This window comes from Choloepus didactylus, chromosome 27 (genome assembly GCF_015220235.1).
Source record: "Choloepus didactylus isolate mChoDid1 chromosome 27, mChoDid1.pri, whole genome shotgun sequence".
In the NCBI taxonomy this organism is placed as follows: Eukaryota; Metazoa; Chordata; class Mammalia; order Pilosa; family Megalonychidae; genus Choloepus; species Choloepus didactylus.
In genome coordinates this window covers 13,801,693-13,823,426 of record NC_051333.1, presented here as the reverse complement: position 1 = coordinate 13,823,426, position 21,734 = coordinate 13,801,693, and the positions used below count along the sequence as shown (strand labels likewise).

At 58.8% G+C, this 21,734-nt stretch overlaps 1 protein-coding gene and 1 long non-coding RNA gene across 5 annotated transcripts; one reads left to right on the top strand and one right to left on the bottom strand.

Moving 5' to 3' along the window:
* Positions 1–118: 118 nt before the first annotated feature.
* Positions 119–17,512, top strand: LIPE (lipase E, hormone sensitive type). Of its 4 annotated transcripts, none has more exons than XM_037819791.1 (11): positions 2,864–3,108; positions 9,644–10,179; positions 12,494–12,584; positions 12,683–12,828; positions 13,023–13,208; positions 13,396–13,690; positions 13,995–14,132; positions 14,435–14,662; positions 14,891–15,067; positions 16,143–16,558; positions 16,857–17,512. In XM_037819791.1, the coding sequence occupies exons 1-11, from the start codon at positions 2,910–2,912 to the stop codon at positions 17,118–17,120; spliced, it is 2,676 nt and encodes an 891-aa protein (XP_037675719.1). In that variant the 5' UTR covers positions 2,864–2,909; the 3' UTR covers positions 17,121–17,512. The 4 variants fall into 4 exon arrangements, with proteins under 4 accessions (XP_037675718.1, XP_037675719.1, XP_037675721.1 ...); XM_037819792.1 differs by lacking the exon at positions 2,864–3,108 and adding an exon at positions 6,376–7,860; XM_037819790.1 differs by lacking the exons at positions 2,864–3,108; positions 13,995–14,132 and adding an exon at positions 119–1,195.
* On the bottom strand, positions 11,735–20,560 carry LOC119521474. Its single transcript, XR_005214360.1, has 3 exons — positions 20,423–20,560; positions 17,384–17,482; positions 11,735–12,558 (listed from the first exon to the last, which is right to left on the bottom strand). It is a non-coding gene; the product is annotated as an uncharacterized LOC119521474 (long non-coding RNA).
* Positions 20,561–21,734: the final 1,174 nt, after the last annotated feature.

The following is a 21,734-nucleotide window of genomic DNA, read 5'->3' as shown; positions in this document are numbered from 1 at the left end:
ACTGAGTGGTGAGGGAGGCGGGGCCCTGTCTATGACACAAGAGGGCAAGCCCCACCTCTCTGGGAGGACTATGCCTTCCCCCAAAGTAGGAGGCACAACAGTACATCCCTTGGCACAGGAGTGGAGCCAGCAGCAGTCGGCCCACTTGCCAGCTGCCTTAAAAAGGAAGACCAGGGATGCCAGGATGAAGGAACGGAACCCAAAGGGAGGTGCCATCATGAGGAATCAATGAGGACCCTGTGAAGAGGGAGGCCTGAGGGGTGGGGGGCCAGAAGGATGAAGCCTGGGAGATCAACATCTCCCCTGAGGGAAATAACAGAAGAGCCAAGTTCTAAGTCCACATCTGGGCCAGACTGGGAACCTGAGCCACACCAGAGACCCATAACCCAGCCAGAGCCTCAGCCAGGAGAGACACCCCCAGCCCAGCCAGGATCTAAGACTCAGCAGGGATCTGACACCCAACAGGAGCCTGCTTCACAGCAAAGACCCCTCACCCAGCAGGAGTCCCTTGCTCAAGAAGAAGCTGAATCTCAGCAGGAACCTAGGGCCCAGCAAAAATCTGCTTTGCAGCAGGAATTTCTTGCTCCACAGACGTCTGCACCACAGCAATCACCTCCCACCCAAAGGGTGCCCTTCACTCAACAGGAAGCTGCCTCACAGCAGGGATCTGGGCCAGGAAAAGAATCTGTAACCGAAGAGGAAACAGAATTGAGAGGGGGCCACGTAACCCAGCCAGGACCTGGGCCAGTAGAGCCACCTGTAGCTCAAGAGGGAGCTGAATCAACACCTACGGCCCTGCCCAGACCCGGACCCAAAAAGGGACCTCCTGCTCAGATTGAATCTGCCTCCCAAGAGGAACCCGGACAAGAGCCAGACCATCCCGCCCAGCAGACATCTCCAGCCCAGGGAGCCAAATCCCAGCACGGACTTTGGGCAGAGTGGGGATTTCGAGCAAAACTGCAAGACCTGTCCTTCCAGCGATCAGCCCCAGAGAGGAAGACAACTTCTGAGTGGGTCCCGGATTCCAACCCAGCATCAAATTTGGGGTCTCAGTTTGAGAAAGATTCTTCAGTCACGAGGGGAGGAAAGGTGGCCCAGGGAATAAAGCTGGGTTTCAAAGGGAAACCTGGCTATGAAGTGATGTCAGGATATGGGAAGAAAATCAACACCCAGAATCACAACCGACAGGATGCAGGTGAGTGTGAGCCTGGAAGAACTGGAGCCTCCCAGGGACAGTCATTCATTCATTCATTCAAGAAATACTAAGAATGTCCCGTATGTCAGGTTAGCTCGGGTAATCCTTCAACAATCCTGTGAGATAAAGATCAATATCCCATTTTGTAGACATGAAGGAGTAAAGGATCTTGCACAAGGCCATGTAGTTAGCAAGTGGCAATGCCAGGATCTGAAGCCAGGTCTTTCTTCCCTGCAACAAGCCGCCTCCTTACAGAGGATTCGGGGGAAATCAAATAGAGGTGGGAGAGAGTTGAGCTAGGGACTAGGAAACTGGGCAAGCTGGTGTCTTCCCAGCGTTCATGCATCCACCCATGAACACTCGCTGAGCACCAGCTCTGGGGCAGACACTGTCGCAGGCAGCAGCGGTATAACGCTGAGTGTGGTCTTCACCCTCCTGGAGTTTCCATCCCGACTAGGCAGAAAATCAATCGAGGGAATAACAATCTTTGCGCTTACCAGGTCCGTCATCCGCTGGCAGGAAGACCCTTGCTCCCCTTCCAGGCTGCCTCCAGTGCGAAGTCTCAGTCCAGCCAGGCTTCAAGGCCTTGGTTATGTTCTCAGGGAGGAGAGGAGCCTGGTTCAAGGGGCCGTGGGGTCCACCAAAGTCACAGGCAAGGTCCACTTTCTCCTCTGAGGCAGGCAGTGGAGACCCCGGGTGCAAGCTCCAGGTACTAGTGGTCTCTCAGCCCAGAGGTCTGCACCTTCCCGGATGAGAGAAGAACCCTCTAGGCCTTCTCCCTCAGAGTTGACGTGAAGAGGATAATTAATCTCTCTCAGTGCCATGGCTGGTTGTATGTTTTGGGACGGCTGGGAAGGAGGGGCAGGGAATGGAGATAGGGGAAGCAAGGCCTGCTTTTTCAGGCGCTGAGGAGGAAAAGGGGTTTCTCTAGGCCAGCCGCCGCGACAGGCAACACCGCCTCTAGTCAGGCGCCTGAGACAGTTGACTGTGTGCGCATGCGCGAGCCTCGAGCCTTCTCTATTTCCCGCCTTTTCTCAGATAACGGTCGTTCCCCCGACTTCCGCTCCTTTCTGAGGGCGGGACCGCGGCTTGGAGCTAGTGCGCAGGCGCCGAGTGTTGTGCTCTACTCCACACCGCCACTCCATCCTCGAGGGGAGGGACGGCGTAGAGGGAGAGAAGAACCCCGAGATAGAGAGCAACGGGAGAACCAGGAGGCAGAATGAAGGGAGGAGGGGCTTTCTCCCCAAGGCGCACAGGTCCAGCCACGCCTCCAGTGCAAGCGCCCCGCCCTGGCCTTGAATTGCCCGAGAACCTGGCCCGCCTCCCAGTCACCCCACCTCCCCTTACCCCCTCCCCCAGGAGAGGGCCCAGAGGCGGCCCGCTTTCCCCCTCCGGCAGGCGGGCCGGGCTGCGTTCTAGGGGATCCCTACGTGGTAAGGTGAGTGGGAAGACGAGGCTGAGAGCCAGCACATGAGAGGATCGGGGCGTCCCTGTCGGGATGACCTCCGCGGGACTCCTCATGCCGCTAGGCTTGCCCAAGGGACGCTTTTCGTCGCCTCCGGGCCGGCAGTTGGCTGCGGGCCCTTTAATGCGGGCGAGGGGGCGGGGCCAGTCCTTGGGCCCTAGCGGTTGAGGGGCGGGGCCCGGCCGTGGAGTAAGGCCGGGCTTGCGAGGGGGCGGGATCCAGAGCGCAGCAAGCCCGGGATTGGGTGGTATGGGGGCGCGGCGATGTGTAGTGAGGATTGGCCCACCCGGCGGGGCCTGGCGGCTGGAGTCGGCCCCCGCGCGGGGACCGCGGGGACCGCGGGGAATTGATGGAGTCAGCCAGAGGAACGAGGCCCCGGCCTCGAAGAGGGCCAAGGAAGGTGGCAAGAGCCGCAGCCGCCGGCGATGGCGAAAAGGGAAGGCCAAAGGTGAGCGCGCGGGCGCCGGCGACGGCCGGAAGGAACTTCGCCATCCTGCGGGCAACTGGGGTCCGAGTGAACTGAGCCACTGCCCCGAGAAGGTGGGGAGAGCGCGTGGACTGGCCCACTGCCGCCGCGGGGGGGGGGGGGTGCAGGATAATCCATTGTGAGAAGGGGATGTGAGAGCGCAATATCCCACCCAGGCATAGATACTACCGAACGCCCCAGTACCGACTCGGGAAGAGAGACAGGAATGCGACTCTCCTGGACCAGGGTTCCCGCCCGCGCTCCGTACTCGCTGTGTGACGGTGTGCAACCCCCGCCCTCAGTGTTTCTCGGCCGGAAAATGGTTCAGTGATCTCTAAGCGCGGATTTTCAGACCCCCGGCACTGTCGAATGGATAATGGGAAAGGGGTTTAGCAGCTGTTGGCCACAGAGGAAGTTTAGGGGTGAGTCAGGGGAAGGAAGGAGAAGGGATGTCCCTTAAGTGGGGAATGCAGCGGGGCCAGTACACCTCATCATAGTCCTATCCTCCCATCCCTCAGTCAGTCCAGCCACAAATCCATCCTCAGGCCACCTGCTTCAGCCCAGCTCCACTGGGGCCTAGCTCCTTGACCCCCACCCTTCCCAGGACAAGGGGGCCCTGGGTTGGCTTTGGACTTCCACATCTACCCTGGGGAAGAGGAAAGGAGGGCTGTTCCCAGGGTTCCCTAGGATCTCGGTAGGTTGGGGAAGGACTGAGACCCACAGAGATCTGCACGCCTCAAGCAGAGGCAGACATTAAGTCCTAACTCAGATATGAATATTTATCAGGCCAAGTGAGGACCTTGGGGAAGTTCCTGTGCAGGAAGGAAACACACACTGGACACTGACATGACTCCCCAGTCCCAGGGACCCACACCATTTGTTCCCCTGCCTCAGGCTGCATTATTAGCCAAGAGCAGAGCTAGAGTTAGCTCCATATGCATACCCACAGGCTCCAAAAGGTTGGAGGCTCAGACTGGGGCCTGAGAGCACTTGCTGTCACTGAAGCAGGGCTGCGAGCCTGAAGGCGGGACAAGCAATGGCTAAAAATATGGCCTTGGAGACCTGGTTCCTCAGGCTGCAAAGTGTGGCTTCCTGGGCCACGGGATCCCTCTTTCCCTGCCTTAATGTTCTGAGCTATAAAATGGGCATAGAGATAGTGGTACCTGACTTGTAGGGCCGTGGGGCACATTTGGCTTTTGGGACATGACAAGTCCTCAGGAGAGGTGGGAAATACTGGTAGTCCCCACTAAGAGAGGGCTGTATAGCCTGGATGACCACATGCTTCCAGAGCCTGGCAGGCCCAGCCCATGGGCACTCACATATTTACTGAATTAAATGAGGGACTGCATGAACTATTACACGGGACTAATACTAGTTGCACTGTCCTCGGGGCTGTTGGGAAGATTGAGCCACTCCTACTCACAGACCCACAGGCTTGCCCACTCAGGCAGGTTTATTCCCCCAGAACTACCCCTCATTTCCTGAGGCCCGCCCTGGTGCGAGGCCCTGGTTGGGTGTATCAGATCCTGCCCCATTCCCTGGAGGGCATCCAGGCCGGTCAAGCAGTCCTGTCATCAGTTGCATCTTGCCAGTCAACCTTGCCAGTAACCGGATGAGGCAGGTGTCATTATGATCACCCCATTTCCCAGATAATGACACTGAGATTCCGACAGACTGGAGCCTCCTGGGCTTCCTTACCTTGTCATCAAGGGCAGAGAGATAGCTGCCCCCAGCCTCGTCAGCCAGAGAGAGGATGAGCTCACAACTGCTGTGTGCCCCAACCTTGATACTGAGCCCAGAATGTTCCAGTCACACAGATTCACTCAGGTGTTCACTGAACACCTACTTGTGTCAGGCCCAGGGCTTTGGGTGGTGAAAAGGACACACTTGCAGTTGTGCTGGGAACATAGATATTCATCAAATAGTCCCACAAATAAGGCTGTAATTACAAACAATAGAGGAAAACCCCTGAGAAAATGCAAGAGGGAAGCTTCCCAAGGAGGTGACATTGGACCCAAGGATGTGCAGGCAGGAATGCTGGGTAAGGGAGGGACAGGGAGGGCAGAGAGGATGGCACAGGCAAAGAAAGACCTTGAGGCTGGAGGAAATGGCACATTACAGTGCAGCTGGAGCTCAGGAAGTGGGGGGAGGAACGGTAAATGGGGAGGCTGGGTGGGAGCAGAGCCCAGAGTTTGGGAGGCTGTGTCCAGGATTTGGGGCTTTATCCTGGGATCAACAGGGGGCACTGTTGAAGGGTGAGGCATGTGTGACCAGAATTAGGTTTAGAAGTATCCCCCGGCTGCCATGGAGAACGGATTGACTAAAGAGCTGCTGCAGTCATCCAGGCAAGGATGATATGGCCTGGACCCGGGAGGGGGCATTCATAGTGAGGAGAAGGGCCAGACTCCAGAGGTTTCTAGGGGGCAGAGTGCACAGGACCGGGTGACAGGCTGGATGTGGGGGCAGGGGGCGTGGTAGCCAAGACAATGCCCTGAGTTCTGGCTTGAGCAGCCTTGGAGAGGTGTGTGCATGTGCACACATACACACACACAGGCACACACATGGAGGCCAGGACATGCACAAACGTGTATGGACATGTATACGCTTTGCAAGCACATGCCCACACAAACTCACAGGCTGAGACACACACACACACACACACACACACACACACACACACAGCGAGACAAACAGGGCCATCCTGGCACTGCCCCTGGCTGGTTCTGTGACACTAGCAGTCTCATCCCCCCTCTGCATCTCAGTTTCTCATGTGCAACAAGGGGGTGCCAATGGTCCCCACCTCACAGGCTGGGTGAGGCTACCCTTTCCCACTGCATGCCAGGCACCGTAGTCGTTACTCTTTCATGCAGACATATTCGGGGGGAGGGCTTCATGGCCGCCCCCTCCCCGCCTGCATCTACCCTCAGATCCCCCTTCAGAAGTCTGTGTCCCCTTCTGAGGCCCCAGATATGGCCCTTCCTTAACCCTGCTTCCTTACCCACCAGCCTCCTTACCCCTGCACTGTCTCTGGGGGGGCAGAGTCCAGGCCGGGTCCAGGCCCTCCACTCAGCTCCCTAGGCCCTACCTCTGCCCCAGTTCCCACCCATGGCCCTAGTGGGCCTGCTTCTGCCCCAGTGCCCTCTGCCTGAGATTCCTGGCAAGTTCCTGGCAGCTTCAGCATTCCTTCCTCCCAGTTCCACCCGGTCCAGCACCCCAGGGAGCCTTCTGGAACATGGCAAAGGGCAAGGCTTTGGAGTCACAAGAGCCTAGGGTCCAGCCCCTTCCCCACCCTTTTGGACCAGTGTCTTGCTCTGTCTGAGTTGGCTCCTCCCTCCTCATCTTTAATGACGATTCCTACCCCATAGATGGCAAGCAAATGAGGCTGGGTTTATAAAGTGGGAAATCACAGTCAGTCGTGCAATAAATATTCACCAGGCACCAGCTGTGTGCCAGGCACTGCGTGTGGTTGAGAGTATAGCAGTGAATAAAATGGACAAAAGTCCCTGCCTTCAGAGAGCATACAGTTCACAGGGGAGGCAGAAAGCAAGCAGCACAAATTGTCAGTTATAGAATATGTTAGACAGGGACCAGTGCCTCCAAAAAAAGTAACCCTCCACATCTTGAAGAGGCCGAATGTGCTCCATGAAACCACCCTGGGCAGCAAATACTGCCCACGGTGTGCCACTCACAAAGCACACCCTGCCCTAAGCCAGGCACGATGGCCAGTTACAGTTTCCAGATGAGTAAACCAGACCCTGCCCCAGGATTTCCCGGCAAGTGGCTCGGACCAGGTGACCAATTGTCACAGCCGCCAAGCTTTGAGCTGCCTCCCAAGCCTCTGTCCGTCCATCTGTGCATCTGTTGTGTTGGTCTTCCTTGGGGTGGGGGTGGGGAAGTAAGTCCTCTCCCAGGCTCCCCATCCACCCCACCTGCCCCTACTTTGACTCTCCATGCCTCCATTCCTTCATCAATTCTTTGCCAAACACCTACTACATGCTAGGCCCATGATGCGCCCTAGGCCACCCCCTGCCCTTGTGGGATGATGTTCGCAGGGGAGACGGAGGAGGATCCCCCTACAGCCAAGCAAGTAGGCTGAGGCTTCAGGGCCTCTTGTTGGCACAGGTCCCTTCTGGGCCCTGAACCTGATTTCATATTTGTCACTTTATATTTCTTTTTCTTAATGAGCCTCACCCCCATACTACATAAGCATCAGGGCTCCATACAACCTAAGGGGAGGCAAACAACAAACACATAAAACAATAATGGCAAAATGCTAGGAAGGAGAAAAACTAAATATTATGGCAGAAAATGGTATTGGGGTGGGGGTGAGTCTTAGGTGGGAAGGAGCAGTTAGGGTATGCCTCTGAGGAGGTGCCAACAAGCTGAGGCCTAAAGGTTAAGAAAGAGCCAGCCAGGCAAGGAGCATGCAGAATAACCAAGGTGAAGTGTCACAGTGAGCCTCGGTTTCCCCATATGTGAGGTGGGGGTGACAGTCACAGCAGAATGGGCTATCAAGAGGAAGTGGCAGGGCCAGGGTACCTGGTATGAGCTTGGCACTGCCCTTAATTGGCTTTTGTTCTCCTGGGAGGGACAAGCAGGGCTGGCTACCCCCTCACTCCCCCAACAGCTGGGGCTGGCTGTGCCAGGGCCAGCCTGGGGAGTGGCGGGGACTGAGATCACTGGGCCTTTGGCTCCCTGAATCCACTCAGGGAAGAGGGAGTGCAGCCTGGCTAGGTGAGAGGGGACAGTTTGTTCAGGGCTGGGGTCTGGACTCCTGGGTCTGAGGCAGAAGGGTTTGGGGGCTGGACTCCTAGATTCTAAGGCAGAAGAGCTTGAAGCAAGGACTTCTGGTTGAGCTGGGGCTGGGAGCCACAGAGGGGGGGCAGGGAGCTGGGCTCAGTGCTCTGTTTATGGCACGTGGTGCACTGTCCTTTCTGGGGGGGGGGGGGTGGAATGAGTGGCCACACCCTGGGCAGGCGGGGCCCTCCCAGTTGGTTTATCGCCCCTGACTGCCACTAGCACTAGCCACAGTCCTGCAGCCCCAGCCCAGGAAGCTCCGCAGAGGCCTGGGAAGGGTGAGTACATAGCTATCCAACAAACGGGAGTGGTCACTGCTGGACCCCAAACTCCGGGTCCTGGAGGGAGAAGAGACACCTTCTTTTAGGGGAACAGGGGCCATAAACCCAGGAGCTGGGCAAGGCACCAGGCTTCAGGAAGGAAGTACCTCTGGGCAGAGGGTGGTGTCCCCACCAAGGGGGGCAAGGGCAGCATGTCAAGGACCTATGTGACAGGGCGTCTGGATACCTGGGAAGGATGGGGATCTCAAGGGGGTAGGTCACTGGGGACCCCTGGAGTGTGGGTATCAGGAATAGGCCAGGGCAAGCTTTCCAGGGCCAGAGCTGAGGCCCGGCCTCCAGAGTGCCAGAGGGAGACTGGGCATAAGTAGCAGCTCTGGACCTAAAGATCAGAGCTGGAATTTGGCTCTGCCACTTTTGATGCAGCCATCAACAACTTAACTAACTTCTCCAAGCCTCAGTTTCCTCCCCGATGCTAGCAACAATAGCTGAGATTTGAACCTGGGCGTTTTGGGTTCCAGAGGGCTAACGAGGACTAAATGAGCAAATGCACAGACAGCTCTTAGCACGGGGTCTGGCCCAGAGTAAGTTCAAGGTCAGTGGCAGCAGTGAGTGCTGCTATTCCAGACCGGGGATCTAAAGACAAGCAGACAGCCCCGAAGCCCAGGGGAGCCAGAGGGGGAGCTTCCGAGACCTGCAGGGAAATGGGAGGAAGCTGGACTTTGGAAGGGGTTCAACAGCCAGACTTGCGGAACGAGTCTTATTTAAAATGACTCCTTGGTTTTAAAGAGGCAAAGGCTAAAATTATGAACTCTTAAGTTCAGAAAATGAGTCGGGCTTGGGAACCAGTATCTTGGGCCACTAGCAGGAAGATGGGAATGGGTGGGCTGGGGGCTGTTCTATTAAATATTGGTGGAGAGTAAGGGCTTGTGGGCAACACTTGGGGTTTGAGAAGGAGAAACAGGATGAGGGGCTTGACTTCCTAGGTCCTGGAGAGGGGATCAGCTGGGGATGCAGACTTCTCAGAACCAGGTGTCTGGATTCCTGGCCCCAGGAGAGTGAATGGAAATAGACACCTGAACTCTTCCAAGTCCCTGGAAGGTGGAAAGGGGTGGATGGACTCCTGGACATAAGAGAGACGCTGGAGTTAGGGAACCAGATGCTTGTGGACTGAGAAGAGTGTCTGGACTCCAGGGTCCAAGAGAGGGGAGAAGGCCAGGGACAGCCACTCCTGGGTCCCAAAGAGGAGGCAGCAGGAGCTCCTGGATCCTAAAGATGAGGGGGCTGGGACACAGACTGCCAGATCTGAGGGAGGAAGGGGCAGGGGTCTGGACTCCTGAGTCTGAGAGGGGAGCGGGTTGGGGTCTGGACTCCTGGGCCCAGGGCCCCAACTGAGCAGGGGTTGATCCAGCCCTACCTAATGGGCCTCCCCCTCCCCTCAGCCTCGCAGTTCATACAGGGCATGGACCTGCACACAATAACCCAGTCACTGGTGACTCTGGCAGAGGACAACGTGGCCTTCTTCTCAAGCCAGGGCCCCGGGGAGACGGCACGGCGGCTGTCGAGAGTCTTTGCGGGTGTGCAGGAGCAGGCGCTGGGGCTGGAGCCGGCCCTGGTCCGCCTGCTGAGCGTGGCGCACCTCTTTGACCTGGACGTGGAGACGCCAGCCAATGGGTACCGGAGCCTCGTGCACACGGCCCGCTGCTGCCTGGCACACTTACTGCACAAATCCCGCTATGTGGCTGCCAACCGCCGCAGCATCTTCTTCCGTGCCGGCCACAACCTGGCCGAACTCGAGGCCTACCTGGCCGCCCTCACCCAGCTCCGGGCTCTGGCCTACTACGCCCAGCGCCTGCTGGCCACCAACCAGCCCGGGGGACTGTTCTACGAGGGGGATGAGAGGCTCATAGCCGACTTCCTGCACGAGTATGTCATGCTGCACAAGGGCTGCTTCTATGGCCGCTGCCTGGGCTTCCAGGTGAGCCCCCTGCCCCTGCCCTCTGGACCCACAGTAAAGGCACCTGGTGGCAGACTAGACTAGAATATAGATGGCAGAATGACCAGGATTACTGGATTCAGAGAACAGCATGCCCCGAAAGGAGGGGCTGGGGCTCCTGGGCTGAACCTACCTTGGGATAAGAAATGTTTAACTTGCATAGCCGTTCCCCCACCATCCCCACCACTTTCTATTGTCCTACACTCAGTAAATCCATTCACTCTTTTATGTCACCTGCCTGGCCCCTGAACTCAGTTAACTGAGTTTGAGACCCCTTGGAGTTCAGTGTCGTTAAACGCCTGTTCTGTAGGACACACCTCTTTCAGTCAGCCCCACTGGGGTCCTGGGAGGGGGGGAAAGTGCTGGAGCTCCAGGGGGATGGGGCCCACAGCATGGGCTGGGACCCAGGTCTGCCTGAGCTTTCTGACTCCCCTAAGGGGCTGTAGAATTGTACAATTTTCAGGCTGGAGAGGAGGAATTTATTTGGAGTCTGTCAGTCAGAGTTGATGACAATGTGGAAAACCAACCCGGTCGTGGCCTTTCTCCTCCTTGAACCAGACGTCTTGGCCCCCAGCTGCAGGCCTTCTCCTACCCTCTGCCCACCCCAGAGAGACCCCACCCTCGGAGAAACACAGCTCGTTTAGGCACTGGAAGGGAGGCAGCCCGAAGACCTGCAGATCCACATGTGAAAAGTGACTAGGGGACCTGGAGAACTGGGGGGCCCTTGAGGCATCAGGCTCAGAGCAGAAGCCCAGCTTGCCTCTACTGGGGTCAGTGCCAGGCACCCCCCCCCCCCCCCCCCCCAGTCCACAGCTGCCTCAGGGAACCCCAGCAGGAGCATCTGGAGCTGGGTGACCTGTAGCTATTCCCCACCCACCCCATCTGGGCCTCCACCTCTTCCCTCACCCCCAGCCCCCAGTGAGAGCTGAGCTTTTGACAATCTCCCAGCCTCCCCATCCCACCCCACTCTCCAAGCTTCCCTGCAGGGCCAACTGTCCTCAATGACCCAGCCCAGGCATTCCTGGGAGCCTTCCTTCACCCACAAACATCGACCAACCCAGCGGGGCAAGCCAGCTCCCCCCTGCTTCCCGCCGCAAGCTGGACACATGGGAAGGAGATCCCAGGGCCTGGGGTCTAGTATCTGAGCCCTAACAGCCAGGCACCCCTGCTGCTCTCTGACCCACTGGGCCCCCAGCCAGGGACAGAGCCACCCATGGCAGCACTCCCTGAGGACCCAGCTCTGCGGTGTTGCAGGATGGTGCCAAGGCCTACTTCTTCCTCGTGTAGTCCGCCACCCCCACTAAATTGCCAGTCCCCTGGGGGACAGAGGCCTCCAATGTCTCAGTTCCTGCTGTCCCAGCTCCCACCAGAGCCCACTCAGGACCTTGTCCAGTGTTTGTTGAATGAACACAAGTATGCTGCTGACCCCTTGCCTCAGGCTCCTTCCTTAACTCTACCCCCACCCCCACCCCCACCCTCCACCCCACCCCCGCAGCCTCTTGTGGCCTTTTTCCTTGGATTTTATCTCCCAGTAGTCTTTTCCCAACTGTCCCTCCCCTCTCTCAGACTCTGCATCTGCCCTTCCCTCTGTTTCCCCATGTCCTAGCTCTTGGTGGCTGTCTGCCCCCATCTCTGGGCCTCAGTCTCCCTGTTTGACTGTCTGCCTCAAGATCTCTAACCCTGTCTGTCTGTCTCTGACCATCTCCTGGCTTCTACCTTCCTGCAGCCCCATACCTGGCTCCCACCACCTGCCTCACCCCATCTTTGTCCTGACGCTCGGCAGCTTCCTGCTGTCAGCTCACTGTCCCCACTCCAGTGGCTCCGCTCCACACTCAGACTAAAATCCAAATTCCTCAGCCAAGGCCCGATTTGGCTTGAGCCCCTTACCTCTCTGGCCTCACCTCCTGCGCCCCTCCCTGGCTCACTCTGCTCCAGCTACACTGGCCTCCTTGTTTTACGCCAAGCAGGGGCCCACCTCAGAGCCTTTGGGCTTTCCGTGCCTTCTGCAGGAAAGATCGTCCAAGCAGCCTGACCCTCACTCGTCACTGTCCGTCCCCTTTGCCAACTGCCTTTCTCTTCAAAACATTAACCTTTAGAACTTAACATCATATTCCATACATCTTTGTTTATTTGCTTATCATCTGTCTTCCATTCAAGACTACCAGCTCCAGGAAGGCGCCTAGAACAGTGCCTGATACACAGCAGGAGCTCACTAAATGTCTGCCCAGCCTCTGCCCCTCACTTCTGCCCCATCCCTCACCTGGGTGGTGGGTGATGCAGCTGCATCTCTCCACAGTTCACTCCCGCCATCCGGCCGTTCCTGCAGACCATCTCCATCGGGCTGGTGTCCTTTGGGGAGCACTACAAACGCAATGAGACAGGCCTGGGTGAGTCCCGCCAAGGCTCTGCCACGGCCTTGCCTGCCCTCCTGGCCCCAGCCCACCCCTGCCCGCCGGGGCTCCCTGACACCCCTCCCGACCTCCAGGTGTGACTGCCAGCTCCCTCTTCACCAGCGGCCGCTTCGCCATTGACCCAGAGCTGCGTGGGGCCGAGTTTGAGCGAATCATACAGAACCTGGATGTGCACTTCTGGAAAGCCTTCTGGAATATCACTGAGATTGAGGTGCTATCGGTGAGCAAGGGGCCCAGCAAGTTACAGATGGGGAGACTGAGGCTCAGACCCATCCAAGACTACAGAAGTCTCTGCAGGGCTCCAGGCCCTAGGAGAGCACACAAGGGGAGAGACGGGGGATCAGTGGGGAGGTATGAGGGGCATCCCCTGCAGGGAGCCCCTCCCCCAGCACCCCTTCTGTTCCCTCCCACCAGTCCCTGGCCAACATGGCCTCGGCCACTGTGAGGGTAAGCCGCCTGCTCAGCCTGCCTCCCGAGACCCTGGAGATGCCGCTGACTGCTGACCCCAAGCTCACAGTCACTGTCTCACCCCCGGTGGCGCACACGGGCCCTGGGCCTGTCCTCATAAGGCTTATCTCCTGCGAGCTACGCGAAGGACAGGTAGGGCCCCGGCCTCAGCCAAGAAGAGGTACAGCCCCAAGGAGGCACAGGCAGCCCCCCGCTTCCATACCCTCCTGCCTCATGGCCCACACCTGCCCCCAGTGCCCCCATCCTGTCTCTGAGCACACTCCTTGGAGGGGTGAGGCCCAGGCCCACACTCGCCGGCCTCCACCTTCCTCCCCTCTAGGACAGTGAGGTGCTCACCAAGCTGGTGAAGTCCGAGGGTCCGCGGAGCCTGGAGCTGCGCCCACGCCCCCCGCAGGCGCCCCGCTCACGGTACTTGGTCGTGCACATCCACGGCGGTGGCTTTGTGGCCCAGACCTCCAAGTCCCACGAGCCCTACCTCAAGAGTTGGGCCCAAGAGCTGGGTGCGCCCATCATCTCCATCGACTACTCCCTGGCCCCCGAGGCCCCCTTCCCCCGCGCGCTGGAAGAGTGCTTCTACGCCTACTGCTGGGCCGTCAAGAACTGCACCCTCCTCGGTGAGCACCAGACCCCGCTGCCGCCTCTTCCCCATTCCTGCCCCAACCTGCTTCACCCCCAGCCCCCAGCCCTGCACCCTCTGCCTTCCCCTTTCCACACCCACCTTCCATCTCCTGCCACCCCAGCCCTCTGCCCACTGCTCCCCATTGCTCACCAGACCTGTCATCTCACCTACTTCATCCTCCTTCCTCCTGCTGCCCACACTGCAGCCCCAACACCCATCTCCCCCACCTGCACCTCCACTGCCTGGTCCATTCCCTGCCTCCCTCCCTGACCTTTTCTTTCCTCCTCCTGCTTCTCCAGCCCCTGCCCTCCTGCACTGCCAACCTCCTGGCCTGTGCTCCAGCCACTCTTCCAGCTCCTCTGACCTCACACTTCACATACAAGGTCCTGGGAAGAAACTGAGGTGGAGCAGGGTGGGCAGTTGCCCCAGGACACAGGGTCAGTGGCCCTGCCCTTCTCTGCTGGCTGCCTAACCCCTGACCTTCCATTTCTCTGTGCTCCCTTCCCCACCCTCAGCCCTTCTTGCTTCTGACCTCCAGCCTCCCAAGCTTTTTCAGAGCTTCTTCAGCTCTGATTCTGAGATCACTGTGTCTCAAATGGGTCCAAATCTTTGCCTCGTTTTACCTACTCTTGGGGTTTGGGGACCTCACACCCCTCCTCTGAGAGCCCAGTTCCCCTAGCTGGGACTTGGGTTCCTCCCTGTCCCTGCCAGGCAGTGACCAAGTCCCCCCTCCCACCAGGTTCAACAGGGGAGCGGATATGCCTTGCAGGAGACAGTGCAGGCGGGAACCTCTGCTTTACTGTGTCCTTCCGGGCAGCGGCCTACGGTGTGCGGGTGCCAGATGGCATCATGGCAGCCTACCCGGCCACCATGCTGCAGTCCACTGCCTCGCCCTCCCGCCTCCTGAGCCTCATAGACCCCTTGCTGCCCCTCAGTGTGCTCTCCAAGTGTGTCAGCGCCTACGCTGGTAAGGCCCACACTGTGGGGCCGGGGCACCAGGACTGCTGGGAAGCCTGGGCTCTGCAGGGAGAAGGGCTGGGGGCCCCAACTCCTGGGTTGGAGGGAGGAGGGGTTATGAAAAGGTATCTGAGACTCCTTGTTGGGTTCCTGGAGGCACAGGTGCCTGCAGTTCTGGGTGTTGAGACTCAGCCAAGAAAGACAGACACCAACTCGGTCCCCCACATACACTCTACAGGTGGAGAGACGGAGGACCTCTCGGACCCGGACCAGAAGGCACTGGGCATGATGGGGCTGGTGCAGCGGGACACAGCCCTGCTCTTCCGAGACCTCCGCCTGGGCGCCTCCTCGTGGCTCAACTCCTTTCTGGAGCTGAGTGGGCACAAGTCCCGCAAGACCTCGGTACCTGTGGCAGGTGAGTGATGCCCTCCCCAACACACCTTCAGGCCAGGAGGGTCAGCATGGCACACTAACCTGCTGGGGGGGGGGAGGGGCTGAGCCCCAGGGCACAGGAAAGCAGAAATCACCTTTCCAGCTCCGCCCCATATCCCATCCTTTGCCCCTACTCCAAAGCCTTAATTTTCCTCCACAGTCTAAATCCTGGAAATCCCATGACTTTGGGTATCCCAGGTTATCTCAGAGTCCCAGGAATTGTAGGATTTAGCTTTCCAAACAGCCTCTCTACCAGAAAGCCCCCACACCCTGGGAATTGATTCAGAAGGCCTGACACAAGTCCTGATTTTCAGCTCCGAGAACTAACTCCACCCAACTCCTTTGGGCCCTTGGGCAGGGGTCCAGCCCTCCTGGAGTCTTTCCACAGACTTTTTTTTGTGTATGTGTGTTTTTTTATTAAATTCAGTTTTACTGAAATACATTCACACACCATACAATCATCCATGGTATACAATCCACAGACTTTTAACAGAGAAGCAAGGGGGTGATACCCCACCTGGCACTGGCCCAGGACCCTGGGGTGGGCAGACCAGCAGACCTGACAGACCTCAGGCAATGAAGGAGATTCCCAGGCCCCTCCGGCAGCTGGAAACCTGGAGGAGGAGCCACTGTCATCCAGGCCAGGGACGCTGTGACAAAGGGGATGTGCTCTGCCCAGGCCAGGCCATCCCACAAGGCCCGGGTCAGGTCTTGAAGTGGGCAACATACCAAAAATCACCTACACATACAGTCTGTAATACAAGAAGATTCTCCTCTAGGACACAGCTCTGCCTCCAAAGGGCCGGGGAGACCCCCCTGTGACCCCCTCTACCTCACTCTTCAGGTTATGGCGGGGGGACCTAGAACTCCCCAGCCCATCCTCCAGGAGAGTGTCAGGGGCCCTGCCCTATGCCTCCACAGCCCTAGGATGCAGCACCTCCTCTAGGAGCCACTGCCTTTCCCAAGCCCTTCTGTGCCAGCCACCCACACACCCGGCTAAGGAGGGAGCCAGGCTTAAGTTCGGCCACACCTGGCCCCTGACCCTGCCCCTCTCACAGAGCCAATGCGGCGCAGTGTGTCGGAGGCAGCACTGGCCCAGCCCGAGGACCTGGTGGGCACAGACTCGGTCAAGAGCCTGACGCTGCAGGACCTGAGCCTGAGGGGCAGCTCCGAGGCATCAGAAGCCCCCGAGCTGTCCCTGTCTGCTGAGACACTTGGCCCCTCCAAGCCCTCAGACGTCAACTTCCTCTTGCGGTCCGAGGATGCCCTGGAAGATGAGGCTAGGGATGAGCTGTCCCCCTCCATGGACCTCAGCCACGGCACCGCCTTCCCCGAGGGCTTCCACCCGCGGCGCTCAAGCCAGGGCCCGACGCGGATGCCCCTCTACTTGTCACCCATCGTCAAGAACCCCTTCATGTCACCACTGCTGGCACCCGAAAGCATGCTGCAGAGCCTGCCACCCGTGCACATTGTGGTGAGCGACCCCTGCGAGGGATTGGGGGGCAGAGGTGCACTGGGCTTAGGGAGCCCGAGGGAGGGCCAGCAGTGCGCCTGGCAGCTAGCCTGGCCCGCGGGGAGAGGAGGCCACCAGGAGGGGCCAGGAGGGAGGGTGGGAGTCTGGGCTGCCTGTTTTTTTGCAACCTTGTCAAAGGCCAAGGCCACGGGGGCCAGTTAAGCCCATTCTTCTCACTTCCTTCCGGCACCTCCTCTCCGGCTTTTCCTGCCTCCGCCCACCCGTGCGTGTTGCCCCCACCTTCGCCCCCGCCCCGCAGGCCTGCGCGCTGGACCCCATGCTCGACGACTCGGTCATGTTCGCGCGGCGGCTGCGCGCGCTGGACCAGCCGGTGACGCTGCGCGTGGTGGAGGACCTGCCGCACGGCTTCCTGAGCCTGGCGCCGCTGTGCCGCGAGACGCGACAGGCGGCGGCGCTGTGCGTGGAGCGCATCCGCCTGGTGCTCACCGTGCCCAGCGCCGCCAAGTCCGCGCACCGCCGCAGCCTGGAACGCCGCCCCGTGCCCGCCGCGCCGCCCACCTGAGCCCTGCGCGCGGCGCCGGAGCTGGGGCCCGGGAGGGGAGCTACTAAAGGCCTCTTTTTCCCATACGCGCCGGCCTCCGTGGTGAATGCGCTCCGGGACGGGTTGCAGGCACCCCCTCGAGGGGTTCCCCGCCCATCCGGCCCCTCCCTTGGGCCACGGGGCAGGGGGCGGGCTGTGCTTTAAGTCGGGGCACAGGAACGGGGGTGGGGGTGCGGGGGCCTGAAGGCTGGGACCCGAACCGAGGGGAGGGGGTGCACACACACCTGTCACCGAAATACTGGACCTGCACTCCTGCCACTGTCTTCTGCTGCTGTTGCCATCGCCGCCAGGGCGGTCCGGACCCCCTGGCAGATGTTTGGTCTCTTTGTTGAAAAATAAAAAATATTTAACTAGTTTGGCCACTCTCATGTAGGGTGAATGTTCGCCCACCAGGGGGGCAGCATCGGACTCAAGCCCAGAATGAGTAGAAGGCTGGCGACCCCAACTTCTGGGGCCCGGGGGAAGGAGGGGTCTGCAGGCCTGGATTCCTAGGTGCAAGTAAGATTGTATCTTCTTAGTCCCAGTGGGAGGCAACTTCCTTTTACAAATCCAGCCCCAGCACCCACAGGAAAAGAAAACCCATCTCCTGGGGCATCAAAGGCTCCCTAAGAACTGGACGAAAGCTAGTAGGATACCAGAAACAAACTGGTTGCCCAAAGTACTAGAAGCATGACCTTGGCTCAGCTGTGACAGCCTTCAGCCCTTAGCCCACACTCTTGAGGCCTTGCCCCTTGCAGGCCCTGGATTTGGAGCAGAGGTGATTCACACCCAGGACCTACCCTCAAAGGACTCCCAATCCTGGGCCTGGGGCTGGGGATGAGGAGAGAGACAGGCATAGGCTGTCGCAGCCTCCAGGGGCTCTGCCTGTGATAGGGAGGGCTTCATAGAGGAGGTGGTACAAACTTGACCTTAAGGGATGAGTATAAGTTGGCTAGGCAGAGGAAACATGCAAAGGTGTGAGAGCCAGCAGAGCCAGCGGATTGTGATCAAGGCCCCTGCCTGGCCAGGCATGGTACAAAGTGGGGGAACAGCTTGAGGCGCCTGGAGTGGTCAGCAGGAGCAGATCCTGAAGCACAATTTGGACTAACTGGAGGGCAGCAGGGAGCCACAGAAGGGCTTTAAGCAGGGGAGGGAGAGGGTCAGCTCAGGGCATTGGAAAAGCCTGGTAGGTCAAAACTGGGGCCCTGTAGGCAAAGGAGGAGGCTGGGGCAAGGGAAGATGCATGTGCCGGGGCAGAGGCCATGAGAGCAGGGAGTGGGAATGGGGCAGATCCTAGACCCATATCTGGGGTCAAATGGAACTTACTGAGGATAGGAAAAGAGTCACAGGAGAGCAAGGGGATGAAGATGACACCTGGGTCTGGCCAAGGAAGCAGGGGGACAGTGAGGCTGTCTTCACTGGGAAGAGGCTTGGGTTGGAGGGGGTTGACTGTTTTAGATATGGTGAGATGAAAAGGTCTTTAAGAGACAATCCAGGGGGACATCCAGGAGGCAGTAGGAGTCAGGAGCATGGTCCGGGTGCACTCTTCTGGCTGGAGCTGAGGGGCTGGAACCTTCCCAGGGAGAAGGAGCAGGTGGGACAAGCAGGGGGCCACGCAGAGAGAGAGAGCCCTGAGTACCACGGCCCCCAGTAAAGCAGTGAGCAGTGAAAGGTGAGTTCTGGAGGGTTCTGAGGAGCAGCTGGAGAGAAAGAAAACTAACCAGGAAAGAGGAGGATGTGTAAAGGGGGTTTCTGGCCAGTGTCAGGTGAGGATTGCAGTGTTGTCTGCAAGCCTCAGCAGTAAGCAGGTGGGTCCTCGGTGACCTTGGCCAGAATTGCAGGACCATGGTGGGGTGGGCAGCCAGACCCTGAGGGGCTGAGGACGGAGTGGGGGGTGAGGAATGACCAGTGGGTGCCACAAGTCTTTGGCTATACAAGGGAAGAGATGATTCAAGGGAGCTGCTTGATGCAGAATGTTGTGTGTATGTGTGTGAGTGTGTGTTAGAGATTATGGAACATGTTTCAGTGATGCCAGGAAGGAAAGGGAGGGAGAGACTGAAGATGCAGAAGCCCAAGAAGGCACAGTTTCCTGAGGGGATGGGGAAAGGGGGATCTTTGCCTCAGAGGCCCTCATTCACCCAAAAGGTGATTTCAGAGTCAGGACTTATGATCGGGGAAGGGACCACTGCCAAAACTCTCCCCCAAGGCCCAGACCCACCGGCCGGAGTCAGCTCCCCTGCCCTGCCCACAGGACCCCTTGTTTATCTCTGCCACGAGAGAGATCACCCCTCAAGCTGCTCCTCCTTCCTGTTCCCCAGGCCAGAGCTCTGGGCCTTCTCCTGAGTGCCCCCTCCTCCCAAAGCCCATCAGTTCCCTTCTCTCCACCTCCTGAATCTGCTCATCTTCCCAGCTTCTGCCTGATCGAGGCTCCATCCTCTCCTGCCTGGGTCCCTGGCCCAGCCCCCTCTGGGGTTCCTGGCCTCCAGTCTCATTCCTTCAGTTCTGAGCCTGCCCTCCCCTGCTCTAAGCTCTCCTGTGGCTCCCACTGCCCCCAGACCCCAGCACAAAGTCCAAGCTCCTCGGCCTGGCCTCTGCCCTCCTGTTCCTCCTCTAATAGCCTTTTATTTCTCCCACTGGCAACATGGATGCAACTGGCCTTCTCCTTGGGTAACCCCCACACCTGCCATACTCTTTCATGACTCCCAGCATTCGCTCAGGCTGAACACCCTCCCCACACCTCACCCCCACCTCTGCCTGGCACCTCCTGCTTCTCCAAGATCCAGCTCTAATGGCCCCTCCTCGAAACCCTTTCTTGATCATACGGAACCCCAAAAAGACTCTCCTGCGCAGCCCGCCCTGCACACCCCTGCCCATCAGTGTCCAGGTCTGACCTCACACCTGACCCGGGGCTCCCTGGGGGCGTAGCCCAGGCCTGACTCATCTCATTACCACCTGCGCCCAGCACGGGGTCGGCACACCGGGGGCCTCGGGAAATGTTGGTTTAACTAGGTAGTGGTGGGTGAACGGGGGTGAGCCAGTGAGCGGGGATAGGAGGGAATGAACGAGAGGGCAGGGAGGGCTGCGCGGAAGGGTGAGCAGGCCGGGCAGGAGCAGCCGAGGATCAGCTTCAGGGTATACGACTGTGCATGCGGACTCAGTTTCTCCAACAGGGCAAAATGGGCTCGCCCTGGCTAAGCTCACCCCTCCGCCGCGAGCCTCGCCCTGCCTCCCCGTCCGCGCTAAGGCCAGAGTCCCAAAACCCGGCATGAGGGAAAAGCGCTTACCCGGCGGCACCCGCGGACCCCGTGCCCTCCAGAGCCGCTCGGGCCTCTGCGGAACCTGGTGGGCGCCACCCGGAACAGGGACTGCGACCCCTTCAGGTTCGACGTCTATTGGCAGGCTGGCAGGGACTGGCGGAGACTAACGTCTCCGTGAGCCTATCGCTGCCAGACTTGGGTTGTAGGCCCCGCCTACTAGACACGCCCCGTGACAGCCCAGGGAAGCGGGAGGCGGGAGTGTCTATTGGCTGGAAGATGGTGACTGACGTTACGGGTAGCTTATCACTGCGGGACTCCGGAAGAACCTGCTGCGTCACACCTGCTCCCCAGAAACTGCGGAGGAGCAGCCCTAAGGGGTCCGAGGCAGAATGGTGACGCGTGGGCTTCTGGCGGCGCTGGCGCGGACTGTTCGGTGGCCTTCCGGAGGGAGGATGGACTGACAACCCGGACCTCTTGGGCCTGAGGGAGGAGGGGGCCGAGGACCCGAGGGAGGAGGGACTCCGGGACTGGACCCTGGGTTTTGAGCGAGGAGGGGGCTGCGGGCTTGAAGGTTGGGGTTCAGGAGCGGGGACGCCTGTATCCCAGGGACGACAGATTTGGGGGTCAGGGTTTATTGAGGCTGTTTATGAGATTGGAACGAGCTGGCCCCCCCAGGCAAGAGTTCTTTCTTGGCAATCCCTAGTCTGATATGCTCTTCCCTCACGCCTAAAAGGAAAGCCAGGGGCAAGGCGTAAGAGGAGCCCAGGGAGGGAGGAGACGAGAGACACCGACGGAGGGAGAGAGAGACGATAAGAACGATTCTCTGTACTGAGTTTACCCGGATCCCGGTTCTGTGGGAAGCATTTTACAAAATCATCTCTTGTCTTCCTCATCACAGCTCAAAGAGATTAGATTACTATTATTATTATCCCCATTTTACAGACAGAAAATTGAGGCCCATGAGGAAGAATCAAGATACCGATGTAAAGAGACAGGGAAGACACAAAAACAGATGGAAGAAACCAGACAAAGAGGCAAAGTCAGGCTGAGAGAGAGAAGAAAAGGTGGAGAGAACTAAAGGAAGGAGACTGGGGACCCGGAGTCCTTAGTCTCAAGGGAGGAGGGGTCTGGGGGCCTGGACTCTTGTGTCCTGGAGGAGGAAGGACCAAATATGAGGGCCTCTGGGTATTTCCTCCCTGACTCCACAATACCAGGCATGTCCACCCCTTCTTGCTGTGGGTGTTGGGGTCGAAAATAGTGATTAGGAAGGGGCAGGTGTGTCATTATCCTATTAGGAGATGATAAGAAAATGATTCATGGGGGTGCCCCTGGCCCGGGA